The sequence below is a fragment of the Chionomys nivalis genome, chromosome 3 (genome assembly GCF_950005125.1).
Source record: "Chionomys nivalis chromosome 3, mChiNiv1.1, whole genome shotgun sequence".
Classification (NCBI taxonomy): Eukaryota; Metazoa; Chordata; class Mammalia; order Rodentia; family Cricetidae; genus Chionomys; species Chionomys nivalis.
Genome location: NC_080088.1, coordinates 68,725,350 through 68,748,983, shown reverse-complemented (window position 1 = coordinate 68,748,983; position 23,634 = coordinate 68,725,350). Strand labels below are relative to the sequence as shown.

Genomic DNA, 23,634 nt, shown 5'->3' with positions numbered 1-23,634 from the left:
TCCAGGATTGACTGTTCATCAAGTCTGTGGTATAATCTCATTCTCTGCAGTGTTAGTTTCTTCTCTCATGGCTTTTCTCCTTCTGCCTTTCTTAGAATGGTCTTTCCTAATAGATAGTGAGCAGCCTGGACATAGGAGAATTTCCTTGGTCACCCAGCTGAATGCTGCCTAGACTAGTAGTTTGAACATAGTTCCATTTAGTATACTTTGTTGATTATTAGGAATGTTGATGAGCCACATTGTATTATCCAATAATACATTATTGGATAAATTATTGTGACAAATTTAATTATCACGTATATTAGCCAATAATAATGTTGGTTGTCCTTTACTCTTTTGTCTTTTACATGCCTTGGTCTTTGCGGCTGTAAATAAGAACATGTTTTGTTTACTATTGCATCCAGCAGTTACTTGACATAAACTCTTGGGTGCTCTTCAAAAAAAAAAAAATTCTTGGTATCTTTGACCAACACATTTTTATGAAGAAGCTGTTTTGCTCTCCTAAACTCATTATTCATCTCCGCTTTCTGTAAAAATATGTGGGACGTGCTGGGAGAAGACATCATTTGTAACCAAAGTATGTTCTGGGAACTTGAAATGTAAATGATCAAGCCCTCTCAAGGGTACACGTCTGCCTTAGGCATGCTGCAGGATTAATTAAGAGCCGGGCTCAAGCACCGCCTTCTTGGCTCTTCCCCACACTTGGATGACACTTACAACTCAAATAGATTAATTTGCGAGATATCGAATTGTTCTGCCTCTTCTTAATGAAGCTGTGAAAAGATGGCGGATTTGTTTTCCTTTCCAATGATAGTCTTAGTTGGTCTTCGACCGTGGAAGCTGTTTCTTAAGCTTTGACCAAGGTATATACTTGGGAACCCGGTTAAGATCCCATTCCTCATTTCAGGAACATTTCTGAAATGTGGGTACACTTCATGATGGTAGCTGAGGGCCTGTCCTCCCAAGACAGCACACATTCTGTACTTTGGCTTTTGCCTTGAGCGCTTAGCCTAAATAAGTCATCAGGATGGATTGTTTGTTCTGCCTTACAGTTTCTGATCAAAAGCTTCCTTATGAAAGATCAGCTGCCAAATGTGGAATTAAACTATGAGGTACATTTTCCGTGCCTAATGCCTCCCAAAGTCAATTAGAAAAATCAACTTTTCGCAATGTACTTAGCAGCAGCAGGTGTGACAGCGACGCAGAAATCCCCCCCTGTTGCTGCCACACTTACCTTTGCTGGAAATCCCATCGAGGAGCAGGAAAAACAGAAGTTAGAGACTGTTATTTGAGGGTGAACTCCAGGTGAGCCTCAGTGTGGTAAGTCACCAACACAATGACGGCGTTGTTGGCTACAAGGGGTAGGTGTTCTGCCTACAGAAAGGAGGGGGAGGCTGCCATGGCATGGTCCCCAGGGATGGGCTCACTGTCAGAGTATTGTTTTCCTTACTTGATCCTCTATCTTAATAAGGGCATTAGAGAACTAAAACACATACAGACAAGAGGAGCCTGGCTGACCAGGGAATTTTTTTTTCTTGAGTGAGGAGGAGTTGAAATAATAATAATGAAGTGTTTGTTGTGGCTGGTATTTTCTAAAATAAGTAAGTTACATGCACACACACACACACACACACACACACACACACACACCACCCCTGAATGGAGAGAGAATCTAGTCTAATAAAATAATTACCTCACTTTAACATTTTGTGATTATTAAACACAGAAGCAGCTTGGTTTTTCTTTTTTAACGAAAAATGAACTTGAGGAGAGATTTCAATAATTCCTCTGTGGTGGGATGGTTATTGAGACAGCAGACTGACTTTAATCACAGATCATTGCTAGAGACTTCTTCTGCACAGATTCTTGACCTGTCATCAGATAAAACTCTTGGTGACTTTCACTGCTCAATGAAAACCCATGCCCTGGACCCACATTTCACACAACACTGCTTTACTCTTAAAGAGTGTATCTGCCCAAAAAGCTCTTGGTTACACAGGGACTCGCCATCTCTATCCAGATAGTTGTGCTTAGGTCCAGTGGCAACAGGATGCCTGGGAACTTAGATGTACAGAACTGGGAACTTCGGGCTCCACAACAGATCATCTGAATCAGAATCAACACTCCAGTAGGTCTTGGATGATTTCAATGCATATCAAAGTTAGTCAAGCATTATTCTAGACCAGTGCTTCTCAACCTGTAGGTCAAGACCCCTTTGGGGGTTGCATATCTGATATCGTGCACATCAGATAATTACATTACAATTCCTAACAACAAAATTACAGTTTCAAGTAGCAATGAAATAGTTTTATGGTTGGGGTTCACAACATGAGGAACTGTATTGAAGGATCACAGCATTAGGGAAGGTTGGGAACCACTGCTCTAGACTATGATCCATCTGCCTGAGAATCCAAACTCCTGTGTCTCAATGGTCCTCCATTTACTTTCCAGGCCTGTTGGAGCTCTTTGATAATTCTTCCCACCAAAGAGAATATTATGCTGTCATCAGATATATACTTAGGCCCAAGGGGTGACTAAGAGTTGTTCTTTTGGGAAGTGACTGTGTGAGGGTACATTGAAGCCTAAGCTGATGATTCTGTTTAATCCATGAAGGCAAAAGCCTGACAAGAAAGGAACAGACACTCATGTTGAAAAAAAATATTCAAGAAGATCCAGTTCTGCCTCTACTGTGCTGCTTTTACCTGGGGAGAAATGCAAAACTCAATGGTCAAAAGAAATTATGAAACCTCAAATTCAAATGCATAGGGTAATACTGTTGGGGCACAATGATAGATCAAAAACCCCAGGAAACTTTAGCTCACTTGCCCCCAAGACACATGTACACTATGGACTGTAGGTGAATCATTCCCAGTTCAGGAAATGTCTAGAATTTCTTAAGTTTTTTTTTGTGTGTAGTTTAGTATTTTCAAACTCACTCTCTTCTTCCTCTCTACCCCATCAGTTTCTGAATTGGTAGGCTTAGAGCAAAAAGCCTCGCAGGAATACATGGAGTTCTCATCGCCATCATGTTGACATTTTAATACAGCTCAAGGGGAGCTTAAAATCAGAGGAAGCCAGCACTCTACATACAGGGCTGTGGGTGGGTCAGCTAAACAGATAGATGTGAAAATGGACTGTGAGTTTGTAGTGGCTTCTCCAATACAGAAATAGATATTGTAAAAATGTTTAATGTAGGATTATAACCTGGATTCTCTGAACTAGGGCTTTGCTTTCATGACATCAAAGTACCTCATGAGAAACACGGATGTTTGTTGACATGGATGTTTCTTCCGTGTTTGGTAGAATCAACCACTTTGACTGGGAGGGAACAGGCCATTGACCACATTATTCTTGTAGGACAACTTGAATGACTCTTGTTGACCATAACAGAAGGGAAAATGTTCAGTGTAGACTATGCACTCTGTCTGTTAGAAGTTACAGATAATAGGGTGGAGACATGACTCAATGCTTAAGTACTAGTCTTGCAGAGGAGTTGAATTTGTTTCTCAGGACTCACATGGTAGCTCACAATCACCCAGAATTCCATTTACAGGGGATCTGAAGCCCTCTTCTGACCTTCTTGGGCAGCAGGCATAGATACAATATAGCTATTCACATGTAGGTAAAGTACTCATACTCAATTTGGGCATATAATCAATCCTACCACAAGGACACTTGCTAAACAATGTTCATAGCAGCATTATTCATAACAGCCAGAACCTGGAAACAGCCTAGATGCCCTTCAGTTAAAGAATGGATAAAGAAAATGTGGTACATTTACACAATGGAGTACCACTCTGCCATAAAAAAAATCAATAACTTCATGAAATTTGCAGGCAAATGGATGAAACTAGAAAAAAAATTCAGACTCAGAAAGATCAACACAGTATATACTCACTCCTAAGTAGATATAGGATGTAAAGCAAAGGATAACCAGACTACAGTTCACAGCTCCAGAGAAGCTAGAAAACAAGGAAGACCCTAAGAGGGCCACATGGATTGCTCTGGGAAGGGGAATTAGATGAGATCTTCTAGGTAAACTTGGGGTGAATGGAAGCAGTAAACAGGAGGGGACATACAGACATACACACAGGCAAAGCCCAATGTGTATTAAACAACAAAAAACCAAATCAATCAATAAATGTGTGTTTTAAAAGCTAGAAGTAAATGTTAGGGTGGATTCAGGGGAAGAGTGGCAACCGATAAGATTGGGCACTCTCAACACACCGATTTCTTCTGCTTGTGGGGGATGAACACTTTGTATTCTTCACGGTCTTGTTTGGTAGTAGGAGACCATGGGATGGTTAGGAGCTGGGGAACGTAGTTCAGATATCGGTTCTGGCCCTTGCTGTTTGAAGACTTTGGGCCTCAGTTTCATCCTGTGTAGAGACTGGAAGCCTACACTGTGAGCTTCCAATGAGATTTGGAGATGTTGAAAGTAGACCTCTGACCTCTTGCCTGGCAGTTAGTCTTTGCTATATATGCTGACATTTATTTCTTAAACATGTAGGTTATTATATCCACACTAAATCAGCGTAAACCCTTTACAGTAAGACCTTTTAAATGAAGAAAAACAATGCCCTAGTTGTAGCAAGAGTGCTAACTTCCTAGTATTTTTATTTATTTATTTATTTTTAAAAAAAACATTTTCTGTGATTGTCCCTCATGTTCAATGTTAGGTCCATGGACTGGCAAAAAGTTCCCATTGCTAGGCAAGCTTGCTTTTTGGTTTGCAAGTAGAACTAGAATTAACCACACTGGCTATGGATTCTTGCATGTGGCCTTGCTTTTCCACCGCTGCAGATATAGGTCAGCTCCAGACCTGGCTATGAACATAGCTGGGAATGGGTAACCTCTCCTGAAAGTGTCATCTTATTAGCTAGCATTTGCAATGTGCAGACTTGGCTCAAATCTGTGGACTAAAAAATAAAGTGAATGCCACTTCATCCTCAGAAGTATCTGTGCATTAATTCTAGTAGCTCTGTGTATTCAGGTTTTCATATGATCTGTCTTGAAGTAATGGCAGTTTCACAGAGAACAGTGGGGTCATGCATGTTAAAAGTGTTTTGTGTTCTCCATAGCACAGTCTGACTAGCAAATATTGAATGCCTAGTCTTCAGAAAATGTAGCTCCAAATGGTCCATTTCAGCTCATACAGGATGTCTTAAAGTTCTCACTGTCTTTATTTAAATGGCAGAAAGCCAGATACTTAGCTTGTTGTGTGTCATTTAATGGTTCGTCTTTTGTTTCTTGCCTTCTCTGTCACCACTGCTACCGCTGAAACCTTGATGCTCTTCTCCGTACCTTCATCTTTACTCTTCTTGATGATGTGGACTAGGAGACTGGCAGAGGACAAAGCTAGGCTCCACTAATGGCTAAGGACCAAGAAGGACATCTGGCTTGGCAGTGTTTCCCCCTCACCTCTGTGAACACAATGCCTCTTCATTCTCCAGTTTTGAGTTTGGCAGCCAGAGAGAGAGACAAGTTTCTTCAGTTAATTAAGCCACTCCCCACAGAGACTTCCATGATAGAATTAGGCTATGTTAGATGGTTCACAGGCTTGCTCAAGTCCCCAGAACTTTCCATCACAACTTCTACAGATTTCTAGAGTTCTGGCCTGTCTCTATCAACTGTTTGTTTAAGATATTCCAACTAGAAATAAATATTATCACATAAAGGCAGAAATCATACCTCATGATGCATTTTTTATTATATAGATTTCATGGGTTCCTTTCTCTTCATTAACTTCACGTTATATTTATATTTTCAAACTTGCTTTCTCATGTTTTCTAGTCTTCATGTTCACCAACTACCATATAAAAGGTTGTCTGTTTTTTAAACCCTCCTGTAAGGCAGTAAACCTTCTTTCAGCATCGGATTGTAGAAGGTTGCTCCTTTCTCTGAATTCTCATTGCTATGTTATCCAGAGAAACATCCCTTGTTCTCTAGAAGATAGGTTAGTAGAGATGAACGTAAATATTTCTAATTGAAGTAATAGTTAAATATTATTGAAATAGCATTCCAAAACACTTTAGAGCGTTACAGGATATCAGTTTTTTTATCCAGAAAATGACAATGCTAGTATTTGCCAGAGAATGACTCTAGGAATGACAAAATTTTATGTCAGTTCCATCCATAGAAAGACGTGTGTGTTTATGTGTACATTTGTGTCATTTGTGTGTGTGGACATGTGTGTGTATACATATGCATGTATATCTGTTTGTCTCTCTGTGTCTGTGTGGTGTATGCATGTAGATGTATTCATGGATGGGTTTATGTGTGTGCTCAAGCATGTGAAAGCCAGAGAATGATGTCAACTGTCTTCCTTTATGACTTTTTACCTTTATTTTTGAGATCAAGTCTTCAGTGAACCTAGAACTCACTGACTTGGGGAGATCAGATGGACCAACAAGCTCCATGGGTCCTCCTGTCTTCCTGGCTGTAAGATTCCAGATTTATGTGGCCACACTCAGCTTTTGGGTGGGTTGTGGGGAATCCAAACTCAGGTCTTCATGCTTTTGACATGAAGGACTTTATCATTTGAGCTACCTCCAATCCAAGCCGTCATGTTAAATGCCAGCACTATAAGAACAGCCTGGACCACTTAAGTGCCCCGGTCCAAAAGAATTGCAGGTTTTGTCTTTTCGCGCCAGTGCCACTGCATTAGGTCTCTACTTAAAAGGCACCAGAGAAATTCAGCTTTTCCCCTTGAACTATGTATTTCCGTTAGAGAAAATGGCCCGCAAAGAGGAATATTTTTATTTAATCATTTGCCTATGGATCCAATAGTATTAGTAAGTATGCTCCTGTTATGAGTTTAAAAAAATTCAAACTAGAATTTTACTCTAGTCAGTAGAATGTTACTCCAGTCAGTGACATGTTGATAAGAGCAAGAAATGGCAGGGAGATGGTTTATGGAGAGATGGCTGACACACAACCAATAAACTCAGCAGTCTAGCATCCTTTAGTCAAGGGACAAATCATCTCACTCTCAATGATTGACAGCCTCTTTCGGAGAGGAAAGTGCTAGAGCACGTGCTGGTCCTCTGAGGGCTTCAGCATCCTTCCAGATCTGCTCTCTGTTTCCGTAGCATTAAAGAATCCAGGGTGAAGCCCGATGGTGGTGGCACATGCCTTTAATCCCAGCAGGAGGCAGAGAGGCAGGTGGATCTTTGTGAGTTCGAGGTCAGCTTGGTCTACAAGAGTTAGTTCTAGGACAGACTCCAAAGCTACAGAGAAACTCTGTCTCAAAAAACAAAGAAAAACAAAAAACAAACAAAAAAACCAAAAAATAATAAACAAAAAAAAAATCCAGGATGATAGGACAAAAATGCTGAACGGAAAATCCCTTCTTGGCCAAAGCATGGGGACTGGGGCAACTTTGATCATGTGATTGAAGAATGAATTATTTTTAGGATTATCAAAGAAAATAAGTGGACGATTTTTAGAACAATTTCCCTCTAAATAATCTAACCACACAAACTCTGAAGGAAAAAACAAAAGCTGTACTTCTCTGTCATTTAAACAAAATGGAAAAGCACTGACTCCTTCGCCCTGGTGGGTCAGGAGTGTTATACAGCGCGATTCCTCTGGAGAGGATCTAATCTAGAACTACCATGATTTTGTAAGAAGCAAAATAGTGACTCAGAAATGTACCCAGGTTCAAGGCACAAAGAGAGTTACTGTGGGACTGAACCCAGTTTTCCTGATTGCCAGTCTAGAGAGCTTATTACCCGAAACTGTCGCTTTCCAGTGGTGGAGTGATTCGGCAGCCTCACTCCTGGGCACACTTTAACACTGGGAACCCTAGACACTTGGGTAAACCCTTGGTGTAGGCCTTACACTTCTTCCCCACGGGCCTGACTGGTCAGAGGCAGCTCTTCTAGGCAGATGGGCAGACTTTGTAAGGACCATGAGCCTGGGAGCTCTGCAGCCACCTTGGTCACCCTCTTTGGACCTCTTCACTCTCACTTTCTTTGAGTTCCACTTTTGAGTTCATACCTTGAGGTCTTTATGTCTTCTTAAACCATCTTTGGACAATCCTGAGCAACTGCCTGAGGACTTTTTATAGTCATCAAGCAGCCTTTTTGTTTTGTTTGCTTGTTTAACTCCTGTTTAGTGAGTGTATTATTAAATTTGGACTTTCAGCACAGGTCCTGTTTTAGAAGAGAAAAACAAAACAAAAAAAGCCCCTAAGAGACCGTCTAACATCATCTGCCTGGTTTCATAGATGGACACTTGGAAAGAAGTTAAGGGTTCAAGACATCAAATAAAATAGCTGTCAGTCAGGCTGCAGGAGTTTTTGTATGCTCTTACCATGCCACCATAGCCCGTCTGAGGTTGGTTATGACACTGCCGTCCTTCCGATGTCACCACTTACCTTTCCTCCGGTAACATCACCTACAGGATTTTGTGGTTATTCGTGCCAGTAAATGGTTAATCTCACCGAGCCCAAGGCCCTGGAGACTTCTGGGAGAGAGCCAGGTGAGCAAAGAGAGGAGATAAAGACAGCACCTGCCCATGGGCTTGGAACAGCCTAGGGACACCGAGAAAATGTAAACACATTCTGCAAATCTCATTGTCTGACTCTGTGCCAGCATCTTTTGGGTTCTTGTCATGGAAAATATTTCATCTGAGGTCATTCAATGAGCAAGGGAGATTCTGAATACCTACCACGATGCCAACTCGGCCCCCTGCTTTTGTCCAGATTAAATAAGCAAGGGACTAACATTTCATGGGGCTAGCAGATCCGCCTTTCAACAATGAAAGCTGGAAGTTACGAAAAAGGAGACAGGAAGAAAATAGGCTGGGCTGTTCTGAACTGCACCCCCCCCCCCCCCCCCCGTCCCCTGCCTGGGCTGCCCTGTGTTTGCTCACCAGTTACTTACAAGCACACGCCCTGCGTTTAGAGTAAGAGTTAATATCTGTGCTTCCTCATAAATCTCCATTCAGCACCTCAGGCTATGTTTTTAATTCTGTGGTGCGGCTTTGAGATTTGAGATGAGGGGAAAGGAGGGGCAGCTGACGAGGTAATAATGGAAGCTGCTAGCTCTCATTCTTGGGAGCAGTCTTTGGCTCAGGCCTTAGCGGAGAATCTTGGGAGGCCAAGGTAGAAGAGCAGGAGTCAGGGAAGTTGGCTGTGCTGACCTAGGCAAAATGATGCATGGCTTCGCCCCCCCAAGGAAGAAAAATCTGTGGAGTGGACAAGTGTTAAGCCAGAGAAGGCAGTGGCAGGGCACATTTCCTAGGAGGGACGGGAGGCCTTCCTGAAAAGACTCAAGCCTGACTGGAGAAACGCTTCTCTCCATTCAACTCGGAGTCACTTTAAACCATACTTCTCTCTCCACACACATAGTTCTCTGGCTCTTGTATGAGTAATTCCTTCATGATAAACGTGCTTCTTGCTTTGTTACTGTAGAAGGCAAACCTGGTTGGCTGTGGTGACTGAAAACTGTGATTGCCTAGGCTTTCTTCCCGACCAAGAACTGTATTTTAGACTTCTGAGTCACTGAGGAGAACAGATAATTAACATGGCTCTGAAAGGAACTGAGGCCTTTGAAATTTCTAGCTCTTAGAATGTGTGTGTGTGTGTGTGTGTATGTTTGTATGTGACTGAGTATATGTATGTGTATGCATGTGAGTGTCTGTGTGTGCAAGAGAGAAAGAGATAGAATAATGTGGAAACCATCGTGGAATGTTCCTTCTAACTTAAGAAGTCTAGGATCATCTCAAACATTTCACCAAGTTCTCTAGGAAAGTTGCTCTATTTTGGCCTGTGTCTGTGAGACTTTGAAGTTGGTCAGGAGCAAAGACCACAGCAACTTTCTTACCTCCAGAATGATGAAAATGCAGTCCAGGTAAAGACATCATCTTTCTTACGCCTAGAACTATGAAAATGCAGGCCAGATTCAGAGGGTAGAAAGGAACAATAGAAGGAGTCTCGGTGAGAATCTTCCATTGCTGCCAGGTTTCTGTGTGTATGTGCAGGTCTGGAAAGATAAAACAGTGGCCAACCTGGCTCAGAGATCATCTGATTTGCTCCTGGAACATGGGGTCTGGGTCCCCTCTTACCTACAATTGCACAAACAGAAGCTGTTCTAATTAAGTAGTAGCACTAAGGACAGAACGGAGGCCACAGGTTAGGTGCCGACTTCCGAGCCCATTGCAGAGGTTCTCTTAACCCGTTAGAACAGCTAAGGGGCTGCGTTTACTTCTAAAGAAAACAGGTTTGAAAGCTGGTTTAAGCTAGCCGTGGGGAGGTCTGTCCGAAGACCTTAAGTTCCTGGAATCATCAACACTAAACTATGACTTGAAAAGCAGACAGAGCACAAAGGAAAGTGTTCGAGGGCAGAGTCAGGTGGAGGAAAGGGGCTGATGACCTTGACAAGCACAGAACCTCCTGGGACTTCCTGTGTGCTGAAGGTTGTTCCCTCCTGTTTGCTTTAGTTCACTAGCAGTTCTTGATTTGTTGGCCTGATTAATTCCATTCTGTGTTTCCTATGTCTATCAAGTTAGCTCCAAACATACTATTGTCTAGATTAAACAGATTTAAAAATATGAAGCTTTGAATGTGTTAATGGAATAATTTCATATATAGCATATACAATGGTTTTTATCTATTCTTTTAAAGAAAGATTTATTTTATTTATATATGGGTATATGTATGTGTTTGGGGGAATGGGGTGCTGGAAGAGGGCATCAAATCATGTGGAGCTTTGTTATAGATGTTTCTGAGTTATATGTATGACGTGATCAAAGTTTTTATATCACTCCCAGTACTGACATAACTAAATGTTACAATATCTAAACCCCCAGTGACTGAAGAATGGATGTGGAGGTCATACAATTTTTATTGAATGTCCAAACATATTCTGAAGGTTCAGTAGGATGAATAAATCAGATTCTAATTCGTACAACACTCAGAAAGGGGAACGTGATTGTTCACAGTCTGACTAACATATTGAACACTCATTCATTGTCCTTTGCTCTCTGTTTTATTAACTCACATTTGCATTAGTCTCTCTGTGAGCATAGTTTACTGCAGCATCAACTATTTCTGGCCATAAGGTGTGTTCAATCATCACAGTTCTCCCAAAAACATTTAACAGAAGAGGAGCGAACCACAACGTTTATCAAAGTCCTATGCTACAGAGCCTGACAAGCCTCACCTCAGATGCCACCTATGGAGTGAACGCTTAGTTTTATATTTTCCCTCCAACTTCTTAGCAGCTCTTATTGTTCCGGAAAAGGCCATTGTCATGGTTAAAGTGATCAGATATTTAACAATAATATCCTTCTTGAATTTTATGCTTGCCTTTCATTCAAGTCCTTAAAGGAAAAAAAAAAAAGACAAGTTTACTTATTATGGAGGCTTTCTTGACAGATTTTTCATTCCTTTTGGAGAAACAAAATTGTACTTGGTGCAAAAATTGACATATGAAGTAGTAAATAATTCCATTGTGCAAGTTGTGTTAATTGGCTCAAGCCAGAATGCTCCTCAAATGAGCAAGCTCGTATTCATAGTTTGCGATTTATTGTCAGGACAGAAAAAGAAAACAAAACAAAAATGCAAGGCTGTGACCAGAATCAATACAGAATCTGAGAAGGTGGGGTTTGCAAAGGAAACTTCAGAGGCTTGACTCGGATTTTATTTTCCTTCCTTCCTTCTTTTCTTTTTTCATTTCTTTCTTCTCTTCCTCCTCCATCCTCCTCCTCCTCTTCTTCTTCTTAGGCAAAGGACTAAATAAAAACAAAACAACACACACATACACGTTGAGTTTCACCTTTCAAACGCAATCACCAAATACCTGAGAACTGGGCAGGCAGTGTTCCTTTCTTTCTTTCCTTTTGTAAGACTCAGCTTGGCATCAGCCATTAAGAGGCGGAGCTGTGTGAGCATGTGGGAGACTGTTTACACTCATTTCTGAACGAATAAACATTCAGAAACCACATGCTCTTCCCAAAGGAATCCTTCTTTAATACAGGAAGTGACAGCTTTGTGGAGGCACCACCATTAAGCTCTGGTTTTTCATTCTCAAAATCCCGGGATTGAATTTCTAGAAGAAATGAACTGAATGAATGCTTCATGGAGCCGCTGCTCAGAACTGCAGCCCATTGGTTCTAAAGCTTGTTGAATGCACCTGGGTTTGGCTAGTCCTTCAGGCACCTTTCTGCATTCAGAGCCCCATGAAACCACAAACCCAAAATTCAGTTGGACACATTGAAAAGAAGATGCCAAATACATGCCAGTTCTAGTCACGTAGCATTGTTCTTCTGTCATGGCTTCCTGCCTCCTATTCCTGTTTGCCTTTCCCTTGCTTTGTATTTGTATGCAACAGAGGACCAGGCCTGGGTTCTGTTAGACAATGACTTCCTTCTGGACATCAGGAGTCAGTAGTGGGGTTAGGGATAGGAGCCGGCAGAGTCTCTATACACATTGGTGTGTCTCTCGCTGCAGCTTCATCAGCTAAGCTTTGTGCAGGGAATAGAGGACTGGGAGATACAAGGGAGGAGTCACTGACTTAGGGACCTGAGAGTCCTAAGTCTTGCTCCACGTCTTGCTGTGTCTAGATTCATCCCAAGTTCCTCTCTTTTTCCAGAAGTCCTGCCTATTCTCCCTTGCCTAGCTATTGGCCATTTCACTCTTTATTAAATGAATCAGGAGACTCTTTTTACACAGTGTGATCAATTATCCTGCAAAGAATTTAACAGAAATGTCCAGTCTAATAAAAATCTGCTTCCTTTAGGAGACCAGGAGAAGGCCTTCGGATTTGCTGGGGGAGCACCGAGGGACAGTCTCTATTGTCACGCTGGAATCCGTGGTCCACTGAGGTTCCTTATGCTACCTTCACTGAGCATCCTATGAAACACACCAATGAGAAGTTCCTTGAGATTTGCAAGGTAGATGGTACTTTGTCACATATTAGCTCTTTCGGTGAAGCTGTGTGCTTCTAGAACAAGCTCTGTCTTAAAAACTGTTAAGACTCAACCTGAAGGTGTGTCGCTAAAAATTTAATGCCTCTTTAGACACTTGTATGAAGAGTATAGCTATTTCATAGACGTCATGTGTCATGTTTATGTAGCCATAATGTGTCCCTTCCCTCTTGCTGTCATCTTTTAATGGAATATTATAGCAAGTTAGAGTACTTATGTTGGCTAGTTATATTTATTGCAAGAGGGTGCATGGGACATTCTCTATATAGATTCATATTGGTTGCGTTAATCTGGAAAGAAATATGGGATAGTGTAAAGTATGTTTCGTCATACTGGCTCTTTGGTCAGACTTTATGAAGTCATTTCTTTCCATGGGATAGTGTTGGTGGTCTCATCTCTAGAGAGAGTGTGGTGGATACTGCCCTTTCGTCTAATCTCACTAGACTGTTATTTAGACATGGATAGCATGTCTAGATGCTCCATACATCACAAAGCCACGGTGGCTCTTTTTATGCCTCCATTTTCATCCTCTCAAGCAGACATTTATCTCTTTGGTGACAGAGAGTCTCTTGTGCTGTTCTCTCATCGCTTCTGGTTAGCCTAGAGAGGGGCAGCTCCTCATGAATGGAAGCAATCTTTAGTAGCGAATAAATCTTAAAATATCGAACCATCATTGGCTCAAAAGCAGCCACCAATCAAGAAAGCATTCAAGCGCAACACTTCAAATGCTATAATTCAAACAGCCAATGTGGCTTTCTATTACTTAAATAGAGTTAATCTACTTATCATAGATGAAATGCTAAAGCTCAGAGACACTCCTCATAATTAGAAAGTAAACCAGTCGGAGTGGAAGATTTGCTGAAAAATCAAACTATTTTTACAAAACCAAATACACACATGAGTGTGTGCACAGAGATTGAGAAGTCATTGTCTTTTCTGTCCTGTTTTAATGTTTACCTTAACATTTGTCTTTCACTTTAAAACACTAATACCTAATTTAGCATGCATTCCAAACTTGCCAGTTAGTGTCTGGAGTCCCATTGATGGCATATTAAAATTCTGGCATTAATATACATGTACCTATTTATGGAAGTAAATTTGTGTGGTGTAAATAAACAACTGTAAATTGGCAAGTGCCCTTGAGGCAATGTGTCTGTGATTAGAAACTAGACGGGGTCTTAATTCTCCCTAATAAACAGATAAATTGGCTTTGATACAGTCTACTCCCAGGAAAAGTCGGTGATCCTGCTGGGATTGATGCAGGTGTCCCCAGAGGCCCAGGCTTTCATGGCTGACTCTGGCTCCCGCCATTGCAAGCACTGAATTAGTTCGGGGATCACGTTGCTCCACTTCATATGATACCCGTTTCACAATCCCCCAACCAAGCCATCAACAGCAGCTCCTAGGCTGATGCTTTACCACCTAAAGCCAGCAAAACAAAACAAAACAAAGTGAAAACCAAGACCAACACCAGAACACTCCCACCAAGCCCGACTGTGAGAGCGGACTTGTGGAGGGGGTTGAAAGGCAGAGGGAGAATGTGTGCCAAGGTAAAGTACCCAACTTCAGAGGTGGTACCAGCTCCCCTTGTGTTCAAAAGTCCTTATTAGTAACACACACATGCCTGCATCATAGCCTCTGCCTCTTCAGTCCATACCCTCCCCAAACTCCCAGTTTTCATTGTTATTACTACTTGCAATGGAAGACATTTATTAAGATACCTGCTAATCCAGACTAAAATGTATAATAATGATATTTTCTCATGGGAATTTCCTTTCTTTAAAGGAAAACCATTTTTTAATCATTAAAATGATATATATTTTTGTATTAATAGTTGAACTTCACTATTAGCCAATACAAATACTTACCTAACTTAGCTATTAAATGTGTCACTCCCCGGGACAAGCCTTCTCTTGTTCCTTGTACCGGATGCAGTAGGTACTTATTTCTGAATGGCCTTTGCTGGAAGAAGTTCACAATGAAAGATTGAAGGACTACGTTCTGTTGCCTACAGAGAAATGTGATGGTTTGATGGTACTTTGTTTTGGTCTCCTACATACAGATGCAATCAAATATTTTTTTTTTTTCAAAGAGCGTGAAAGGTGAAATACTGGAGGGAGTTAGAATCATTGCCTAAGTATTCATGAATATAGCTGGGAGACCAGAGCACTGCGCTTAGCACTAGAGCTCCTGGTGTGTATGTGTATGTGTGTGTGTGTGTGTGTGTGTGATGTGTATGCATGCTCATGCAAATATTATAAATATTGATCATTTCTAGTCAATCATATTACCTTATGGCTCTGTTAAATGTGTTGATTTTAAGGCTTTTTCCCCTTTTGTTTCTTTGTGTGACTGTAAAGAAGGTTGGCAGAATTTCTTACAGAGTAGAGTGGGAAGCTGGTTCAATAGATGAGAACAAACAATGATCAAAGGGGACATTGCACAGGACATAGTCTGGAGGGATGAATTTAGACATGGCAAGAGAAACCACTGCATGATCATATCTTATTGAATTATTAGTATAAGGTCTGTCTTCTTCATCTCCTTCTCCTCCTCCTCCTTCCTTTCCCTTTCTGGCACCAGCCTGGAACTTTCATTTGCTAAAGTCAATTCTTATTCAAAGATCATCACAGCCGGGCGGTGGTGGCGCACGCCTTTAATCCCAGCACTCGGGAGGCAGAGGCAGGCGGATCTCTGTGAGTTCGAGACCAGCCTGGTCTACAAGAGCTAGTTCCAGGACAGGCTCCAAAACCACAGAGAAACCCTGTTTCGAAAAAAACAAAACAAAACAAAAAAAACAACAACAAAAAAAGATCATCACAAATGAAGCTTTCTACAAACGCAAATGGTCTCCATCTGAGATGTGAGTTAGTCTTTGATCTAAGTGTCCAAGTCTTAGCTCCTTTTTGTTGTTGGTTTACATGTTATAATATTATATGTCATTAGCACTTTTTCTGGGTCTGAGTCTGACTAAGGCCTTGCTATGCTAACACAGAAGTGGAGATTTGAAGAGGGATCCTTTGCCGAATCTTATGTGAATATTTTCATGCAATGAGATTTTTTAAAAAGTTGAGATCTTTCCATTTCTCTTATGAATAAAATAGAGGAAACTTGGAGACACGCATAACTTAATCTAAGTCAAGAAGCAATTCCACTCAATGTTGCAAATATTGTGTCCCAGGGGAGAGGAACTGTAAGGTCGAGGTACACATAATCAAGCTGTTCAAATTACTTACAAGCTAATGAGTCAGTCTATTAAAAAAAAAAAACAAACCTCAGCCATTCTTCATTCTTTCCTGGTTATTTTTCTTAGAATCTCTTTATTCACTTTACATTTTCTGGGATCAACAGAATACAGGTATAGTTGTCGCTAAGGATGCAAACACAAATTAGATAATATTTGAGTCACCTTCAAGGTAGGGTTTGACAACAGCAGCAAGGAAATGTTTAAAGATTTAAAATGAAAACCAATGGACTAAAATGCAAGTTTGCTTCCAGTGACAAAAAATGAAGGTGGGTCAGGGTGTCCGTAATGTCCGTGAAGAGAAAGAGTTGTTTATCTGGTGGTAATCTTATATAGTTCCCCAATAGGAATATATAATGGCTTAGATAACAGTTATAAGAGCCCAGGTAAGTTGGAGTGATAGTAAGAGGGAGTAAGGAAATTTCAAATTACTCAGCAGAAATGTACTAAAACACATGACCAATAAGATACAGAAAACAGCAGAGAAGTTGGCAAGGTAGTTACTGGGTGGTTAGATGGTGATTACTTGAATTTGAATGGCAATAACTAAGAATGTGAGGGGTTAGATTAGTTTATGAGATATTGAGCTTGAATCATCCATCAAATAGTTAGGTGGTTAGAACTTTATAAATTGCCGTAGAGAAAGTTGGAGATAGACAATTCAGATTTGGTGACATTGGTTAGGTGTAATTAAGGAAGTCCATGAGCAGCCTGGAATCTCAACAGATCACAACTGTTTATTTGGGAAATATTCACAATAAGAAAGCCGTTGTGGTCCTCTGCTCTGTTCGTGCTGGGGAACTGTGTACAGAAACTTGATCACCAGCCAAGAGAGCGAGCTCGCTTTTCATCTGAGCTCATCAGTCCACATGCAGTACTTCAGACCATGTCCTAATGATGCTGATACCCAAAATGTTATTGGCTGAATGAATTCCCACAACACCTCCCCATCTTGTCTAAATAAGAGGGCACTAAATCTAATACAAAACAATATGCAGTAAGAACAAATATCAAGTATTGTCCAAAAGAAAAAGACCAAAACATACACAAAAAATAGAACTACAACCAACATGAGCGACATCAAGCAAGAAACACACACTAAATGTCCAGTCTAAGATAAATAGCAAGGTAACGTAGACTATTTAATAGCTGAGGACAGTGGTAGCTTTCTTAGTGTGAGTTTTTCCCAAATGAACAGTTGTAATTCTGTTTTCCAGGCTCTCATGGATGTCCTTAATTATGCCTTCATCATTGTATCAAGGCTGAGTTACTAAGGTAGTATAGCAAGGTACTCGAGAGAGATGTGTTAATATACACAGGTGTTCAAATTCAAGTTTAAACTATCTGTAAACATTGCCTATTAATGATAGGTTGATTCATTAGCTTGTAAGTCATTGAACAGTTTGGCTACGTGTAACTCAACCTTCATGTTTCTATCATGTGATGTAAAAATATGATACCTCCCATTACCCATGAGAAGTGTAGGCCATGTCTATGTTGTGCAAACACGGGGCTCAAGCAGATTCTCCCCAGAAGTCTGCATAACCTGCCCACCTTGAAATCTTTTCAAATCTGCATACATGCCATATACTACTCACAATGCACAGCTATGGAAATGTAGGATACTAGGTTATGTTGCATTTAAGGTACTTGCATAGCACATAAAGATAATTTTACATATTATATACTTTTTACTTTATCTTTATTGCTTTTGGCATGAGTGATATTGTCATGTAAATTTACTAAGAAAACATCTAAGATAGGAGTAAATATCTTCATTTTAAAAGTCAATTCTCTTAAACACGGGGATTAAGTAAATGAGCTGAGACTATACAATGATAAATATATATCCAAACCTTAGCAGTTACTAATATTCATGGAACTAGGTATAAGCCTAAAGGACTTCTTTGTTGTATGCATGTGATTCTCTCTCTCTCTCTCTCTCTCTCTCTCTCTCTCTCTCTCTGTGTGTGTGTGTGTGTGTGTGTAGTTTTCAGAAGGGAGAGCTGGAGTGGATAGGATGAGATTGAAAGACAGAATGAGTGGAAACTTCTTGTGTAGAAAAGAAACTTCTGTCTCATCATCTTTTTGTGTTTCTGTACACTTTAAATTACTCACAGTTACAGGGTCCGTGCAAAGCAATTGATAATTGCCGAGAAAATGTGCACAAGTGACACACATTTTGGTCAGCATTGTAACTTGCCAAGTGGTTTCATATCTTCACTATTGGATGAGGATTTGTTCCTCATCCCAGGGTGCCCTTCCTCTCTACAGAGAGAAAGGTTGAAACCTGTGGCCCCAAGGCTAGGAAAACCTGCCAAGCTAAGGAATGTAGGCCTGCAGGCATGAAACCTGGTCTCTCTGCCCAGTATAAACAGGAAGCAAGTGATGGTTGTAATAAAGAAAACTGAGATTCTATGCGGGAGTTGCTGGCAGACAACACCTGAAGCAACCAGGGGCCCAGGCACTCAGCTGGTAAATAATCGCTGTGAAGTCAAGAATACTGCACCCCCTCCTCCATGAACACTACTGTGTTCCCCCACAACCAACACATGGCCCCTGTGTAACTGGAGTTGTTAAAACTTGACCCTATGTTTTTTGAGACAGAAAGAAAAGCGGGAGACAGAGGTGGGTGTATAAAAGCTTTTAGACAAAAGTATGTGGCTGGTGGCATTCATATCAGATGACACAGTGCTCCTGTCACACAGATTGAGTTCAGGTGCTTGAAATGCTCAAGAGCCAGCTTGGGGACATGGCCTTTTGTCTGCCACTCCTTTAAGGAGCAGCTTGTCTCTGTAAGCATGCCGACCCCCTTTGAGAGTGTTCCAGACATGGCTGGGAATGAAGAGTATCCATTGAAACGCGATGTGTGGAGCAGGAAATAGTGTCAATATTGTCCTTTCAGCCCTTAGATTTGGAGACCACAGGGGAGTCTCAAGAAATGACGGTTACAATGAGAGCTGAAGCAGTGTTCAGTAATCCTGTTGGACAAACACTAAACTCTGAGATGGCATCGTGTTAATGCAGATGGCTTTGGCAAAGAGAAATGCTGAGACTGTCTTTTACCTTTTAGGAGGCGGTGGTTTCTTGATGATGATGGTGATGATGATGATAATGGAGCTAATGATTTTGTTTGTAAGAAACAAACTTATTAATTTTTTTTTGCATTGATTCTGAATACCAGTCTTGTCTCATTGCTAACTCTGGCTCCTACTGCTTTATTTGAGCATGTCACCATTGTCTATCACTCTCACTTGTTTTACCTGTGAATGTGATATTATCAGTATACCCATTTTTAGGGATAGAGAATATGAAACTCAGGAAGGCTTAATAATTTATCCAAGGGCACACAGCCAGTGAGTACCTTATTGACAACTTAACATGTATTTAATCCCAGTACTTAATACTGCATGTATCATGAAGCTGTGTGTTCCGTAATTCAGTGAGACATTTTAGTGAGCTAGGGTCTCGGTATATAGCCCAGGCTGGAACCAAACTTTTCATCCATCTTAGAAAGAGGGGGTTTGGATTGCCAAAGGATATTTAGTTATGTCTCCTTTTGATTCCCAAAGTTCTAGAGTCAAGGCAAAATAAGGCATTTTGAGCGAAGGTAACATGACCCAAAGCTGCAACTGCAAAGCTATATATAATGTTCTTAGATAATGGCTAAGAATATGTGGAATTTAAAGTGTGTGTGTGTGTGTGTGTGTTTAGAGGGGTTAGGATGAGGGTGGACATTTGAATGAGTAGAGATTTTTGTGTGGCAGAAATTCTATAGGTGCCTGAGGGACAGATGAACAGAGTATGCTGTGCTCTCAGACTGTAAAAGGTATTCTTCCCCATAGTAAAACTATATTTGATTTCCAAATAGTAATAGCCTGGTGATGGCTTACCATGTAAAAGTCACACTTGCCCCTCAGCTTAGAAAACTTGTTAATATGTTGGAGTGGAGATATTAGTGAAATGAAAGAGAAGAAAAGATGACGATTATTTTTAAACTATTTATTTTTATTTTTTCATTTTTTTCGAGACAGGGTTTCTCCGTAGCTTTTTGGTTCCTGTCCTGGAACTAGCTCTTGTAGACCAGGCTGGCCTCGAACTCACAGAGATCCACCTGTCTCTGCCTCCCGAGTGCTGGGATTAAAGGCGTGCGCAACACTGCCCGGCTATTTATTTTTATGTTATGTGCATGAATATTATGTCTGCATGCCATGGTGCTGTTGGAGGACAGAAGAGAGTGCCGGATTCTCTGCTACTGGAGTTACAGATGGTTGTGAGCCACTCTGTGGGTGCTGGGAACTCAACCCAGGTACTCTGCAAGGGTAGCAAGGACTCCTAACTGCTGAGACAGCTCTCCAGCTACAGAAGGAAAGAACGTTTTTTTTTTTTTTTTTTTTTTAAATATTTATTTATTTATTATGTGTACAGCATTCCTTCCATGTGTGCCCGCAAGCCAGAAGGGGGCACCAGGTCTCATTATAGATGGCTGTGAGCCACCATGTGGTTGCTGGGAATTGAACTCAGGACCTCTGGAAGAGCAGTCAGTTTTCCTAACCACTGAGCCATCTCTCCAGCCCAAGATGGCTCAGCCGTTAAAGGCTAGGCTCACAACCAAAAATATAAGAACGTTTTTAATAGGCTACAGGCTACAACAGGGAGGCATTATGGAAGTGGAAATCTTGAACTTGGCTTTGAAAATGGAAACTGCAAAATGTTTTGGGTTGAATAATGGCTGAACCAGTTAGGAGCAGTTTAATTGTTTTAATTAATATTAATCTCTTTTTAAAGTAAAACATGACTCTAAACTAAGTACAATGAAAGGAATAAAGCTATCCTATTGGGTTGAGTGAAGAGATTGAAGCAGATTACCTGCTTGGCTTACATTTTCTTTTACAATGCTTATCTCCAGCCCAAAGAAACCTGTTAAAGCAACATTATTAATAATAGCACCAATCTGCTTATCAAAACACTGATTTGTAGCTGTGGTATAAGTTATACGGGTTAGTGTAGTTCTCATCTCTCATCAACGAAGCTTCTTTGTGGAACAGATGGAGATTTTTCCAGAAATTCACACCTGGCCAACATGGAGAGACTAAGGGTCCCTGGAATGCCCAACCCTAATTCATGCATCTGCAACACAACCCCCACACCTAGGGGTCAGGCAACTTTGAGAACAGGAGTTCAAAGTCTGGGAGAGCCAGCAGACCAGGATGCCTGGTTATAGTTGATGTCTTTTAGAAGTGATGGGAAATTTTCAACAATATGGTTTCCTTATCAAGACCTGCATGATATCAGTTGGCATGCTGGCATGGATAGAGGGAAATTCATAAGGTCTTTGCTCTGCTTGAAGGAGTAGACAAGTGGCCAAAGGCTGCAGAGGGAAGGGAGAATCAGTTTCCTCCAGGGATAAGCTCCCACATAGTGTTGTCTAAGCCAAACGGTCAGCCTTGTACACGTATACCATACATACACACACTGCTAAATGGACTTGATTAAAAGGGTGCATATCTATGCGCATACATGTGCACGTGTGTGTAACAATAATAATTAAAGAGGAGGTCATGAATCAGGGAGGAAAGAGCAAGCAAGAGAGGAATTTGGAGGCTTTGGGGGACTGGAGTGATATAGATGCAATATTCATGTATGTAGTCATCTAAAAATTAAGAAAACCAGAAACAAAAGGTTCACACTGTCAGTTAGGTATTGTGCTTAAGGAACATGGTTTGGAATTATGGGATTCAGTATTTTCTCTGTCTGTGCCTTTGGAGTAATGAGAAACAGGGATGTTTCCTGGGGATTTTCATGTGGCAGGAAGGAGGCTGAGCTGGAAGACATAGTGCCCATCTCTAGGCCTTCTCTGACTTGTTGAACCCCATTTCTACCCATGGAAATTCTGCAAAAAAAGACCTTAGGTTCCGCTTTTGACACCGTTCTTCATAGGCATTTCTGTCCCTCTTTCTGTCTGTTATCTTTGATTTCCCGCAACAGATGTGCTTTGTAGACTGCATCATAGTCAATTGTCTTTGAGGGCAGCAGATGTTCATATTTGGCCTTTAGCATGGAGCAGTGTCCAACAAGTATCTAATTCATAACAGACAATGGGCAAATATTGATTAAGTTGATTCCTTAATGTTCCATAAGTTATGACTAATAGAAAACAAATAAGGGAGATAATATTACTATGTGCATTCTTTATTGGCTGAGTACTATACTAAAAGGTAAATAAAAGCAATCCCAACATTTCTGAGGGGTCATTCATGTTTAAGAAGGAAGAGCTGCTGCCCCCAGCAGAGTAGTCTCCTCCACTGAGGCTGACTGAGTGGGGATGTTCAGAGAATCCTGGAGGCACTAAATGTATGCTTCTTCTTTGTTCTTCAGTTGTCTGGATTCACATCCAAGCTCATCCCAGCTATTGAGAAGGCTCACAAGAATTCTGCTGGATCTGGAAGAGAAGAGGAACTGATGGTGTTAACCCAACCCATTCTGATCGAGACCTACGCCGGGCTCATGTCATTTATTGGGAACCGAAACAAACTTGGCTATTCCCTTGCTAGGGGGAGTATTGGCTTTTGAGACTCTTTGTAACAAAGTTCATCACCTGTAGATAACCTATGTGTTTAAATTCACTATGTTGTTTGGATTCCAATAGTTACTTTCAAATAACATTTAAAGGACTGATTTATTACTATTATTAAAAGCTTGATTAGACTGATAGACATTTGAAGTCTCATAGGAGAGAAGTCAAATTTCTGTAAAACCCAACTAGACACTTCTGAGCTCATGAAATGCTATATAATTTTAGAATGTTATGTAATTTAAAATCTCTGGACAGAATCCATGATGCAACTTAATTTTAAATTTGCTAAAGTTTAAACTTTTGTCTTTCTCTTTCTTGCATCTAAACTTTCAACGGTTCAGTTTTCAGCCCCTGAACCCTGTTTCCTTCTCACAAAGCTCTCACGGGTTCTCCTATTGTAGCTGCCGTTTATGAGGGCATCCTCATCCATAGTCCTATTTCTCATATTTATCCCAAGGCTGAGAATACGCCTTCTATCTTCCACTCATCCCTACGTCAGCCTTTCTGATGCTGCCTTACATTAATCACTTTCCAAATCCAGAATATTCTGTGATTCTTTTGTATAATCCACTCCTCAAACCTACCAATTTCAATTGGCTTGAATTCTAAGTCAAATGCATTCCATTATAATAACACATGGATATGTGGCATAACATTGTATCCAAACGTAGAATACCTTCTCTTAAGACTATAGGTATAGCTCATTAGCATAGAGCTTTCCCAAATTGTAGAAAGCCTTGAATTTGATTCTTAACATTGACGAGAAAAAGATGAATCAAACGTCAAAAAACCACCCACAGCCTTCTCAGTTCCATCTTTCACTGGCGATGTTGGATCAGGTCTTCAACTGTTAACATGCTCTCTTAATTAGGAGCTCCAC

General features: G+C 40.8%; 1 protein-coding gene across 1 annotated transcript in view; it reads left to right on the top strand.

Moving 5' to 3' along the window:
* Tprg1 (tumor protein p63 regulated 1) overlaps window positions 1-22,750 on the top strand; it is a 106,842-nt gene extending 84,092 nt beyond the window's left edge. The window contains exons 4-5 of the mRNA XM_057766096.1: window positions 12,747-12,900; window positions 22,556-22,750. Coding sequence (XP_057622079.1) covers window positions 12,747-12,900; window positions 22,556-22,750 — 349 coding nt within the window. The remainder of the gene's footprint in view (window positions 1-12,746; window positions 12,901-22,555) is intronic.
* The last annotated feature ends 884 nt before the right edge of the window (window positions 22,751-23,634 follow it).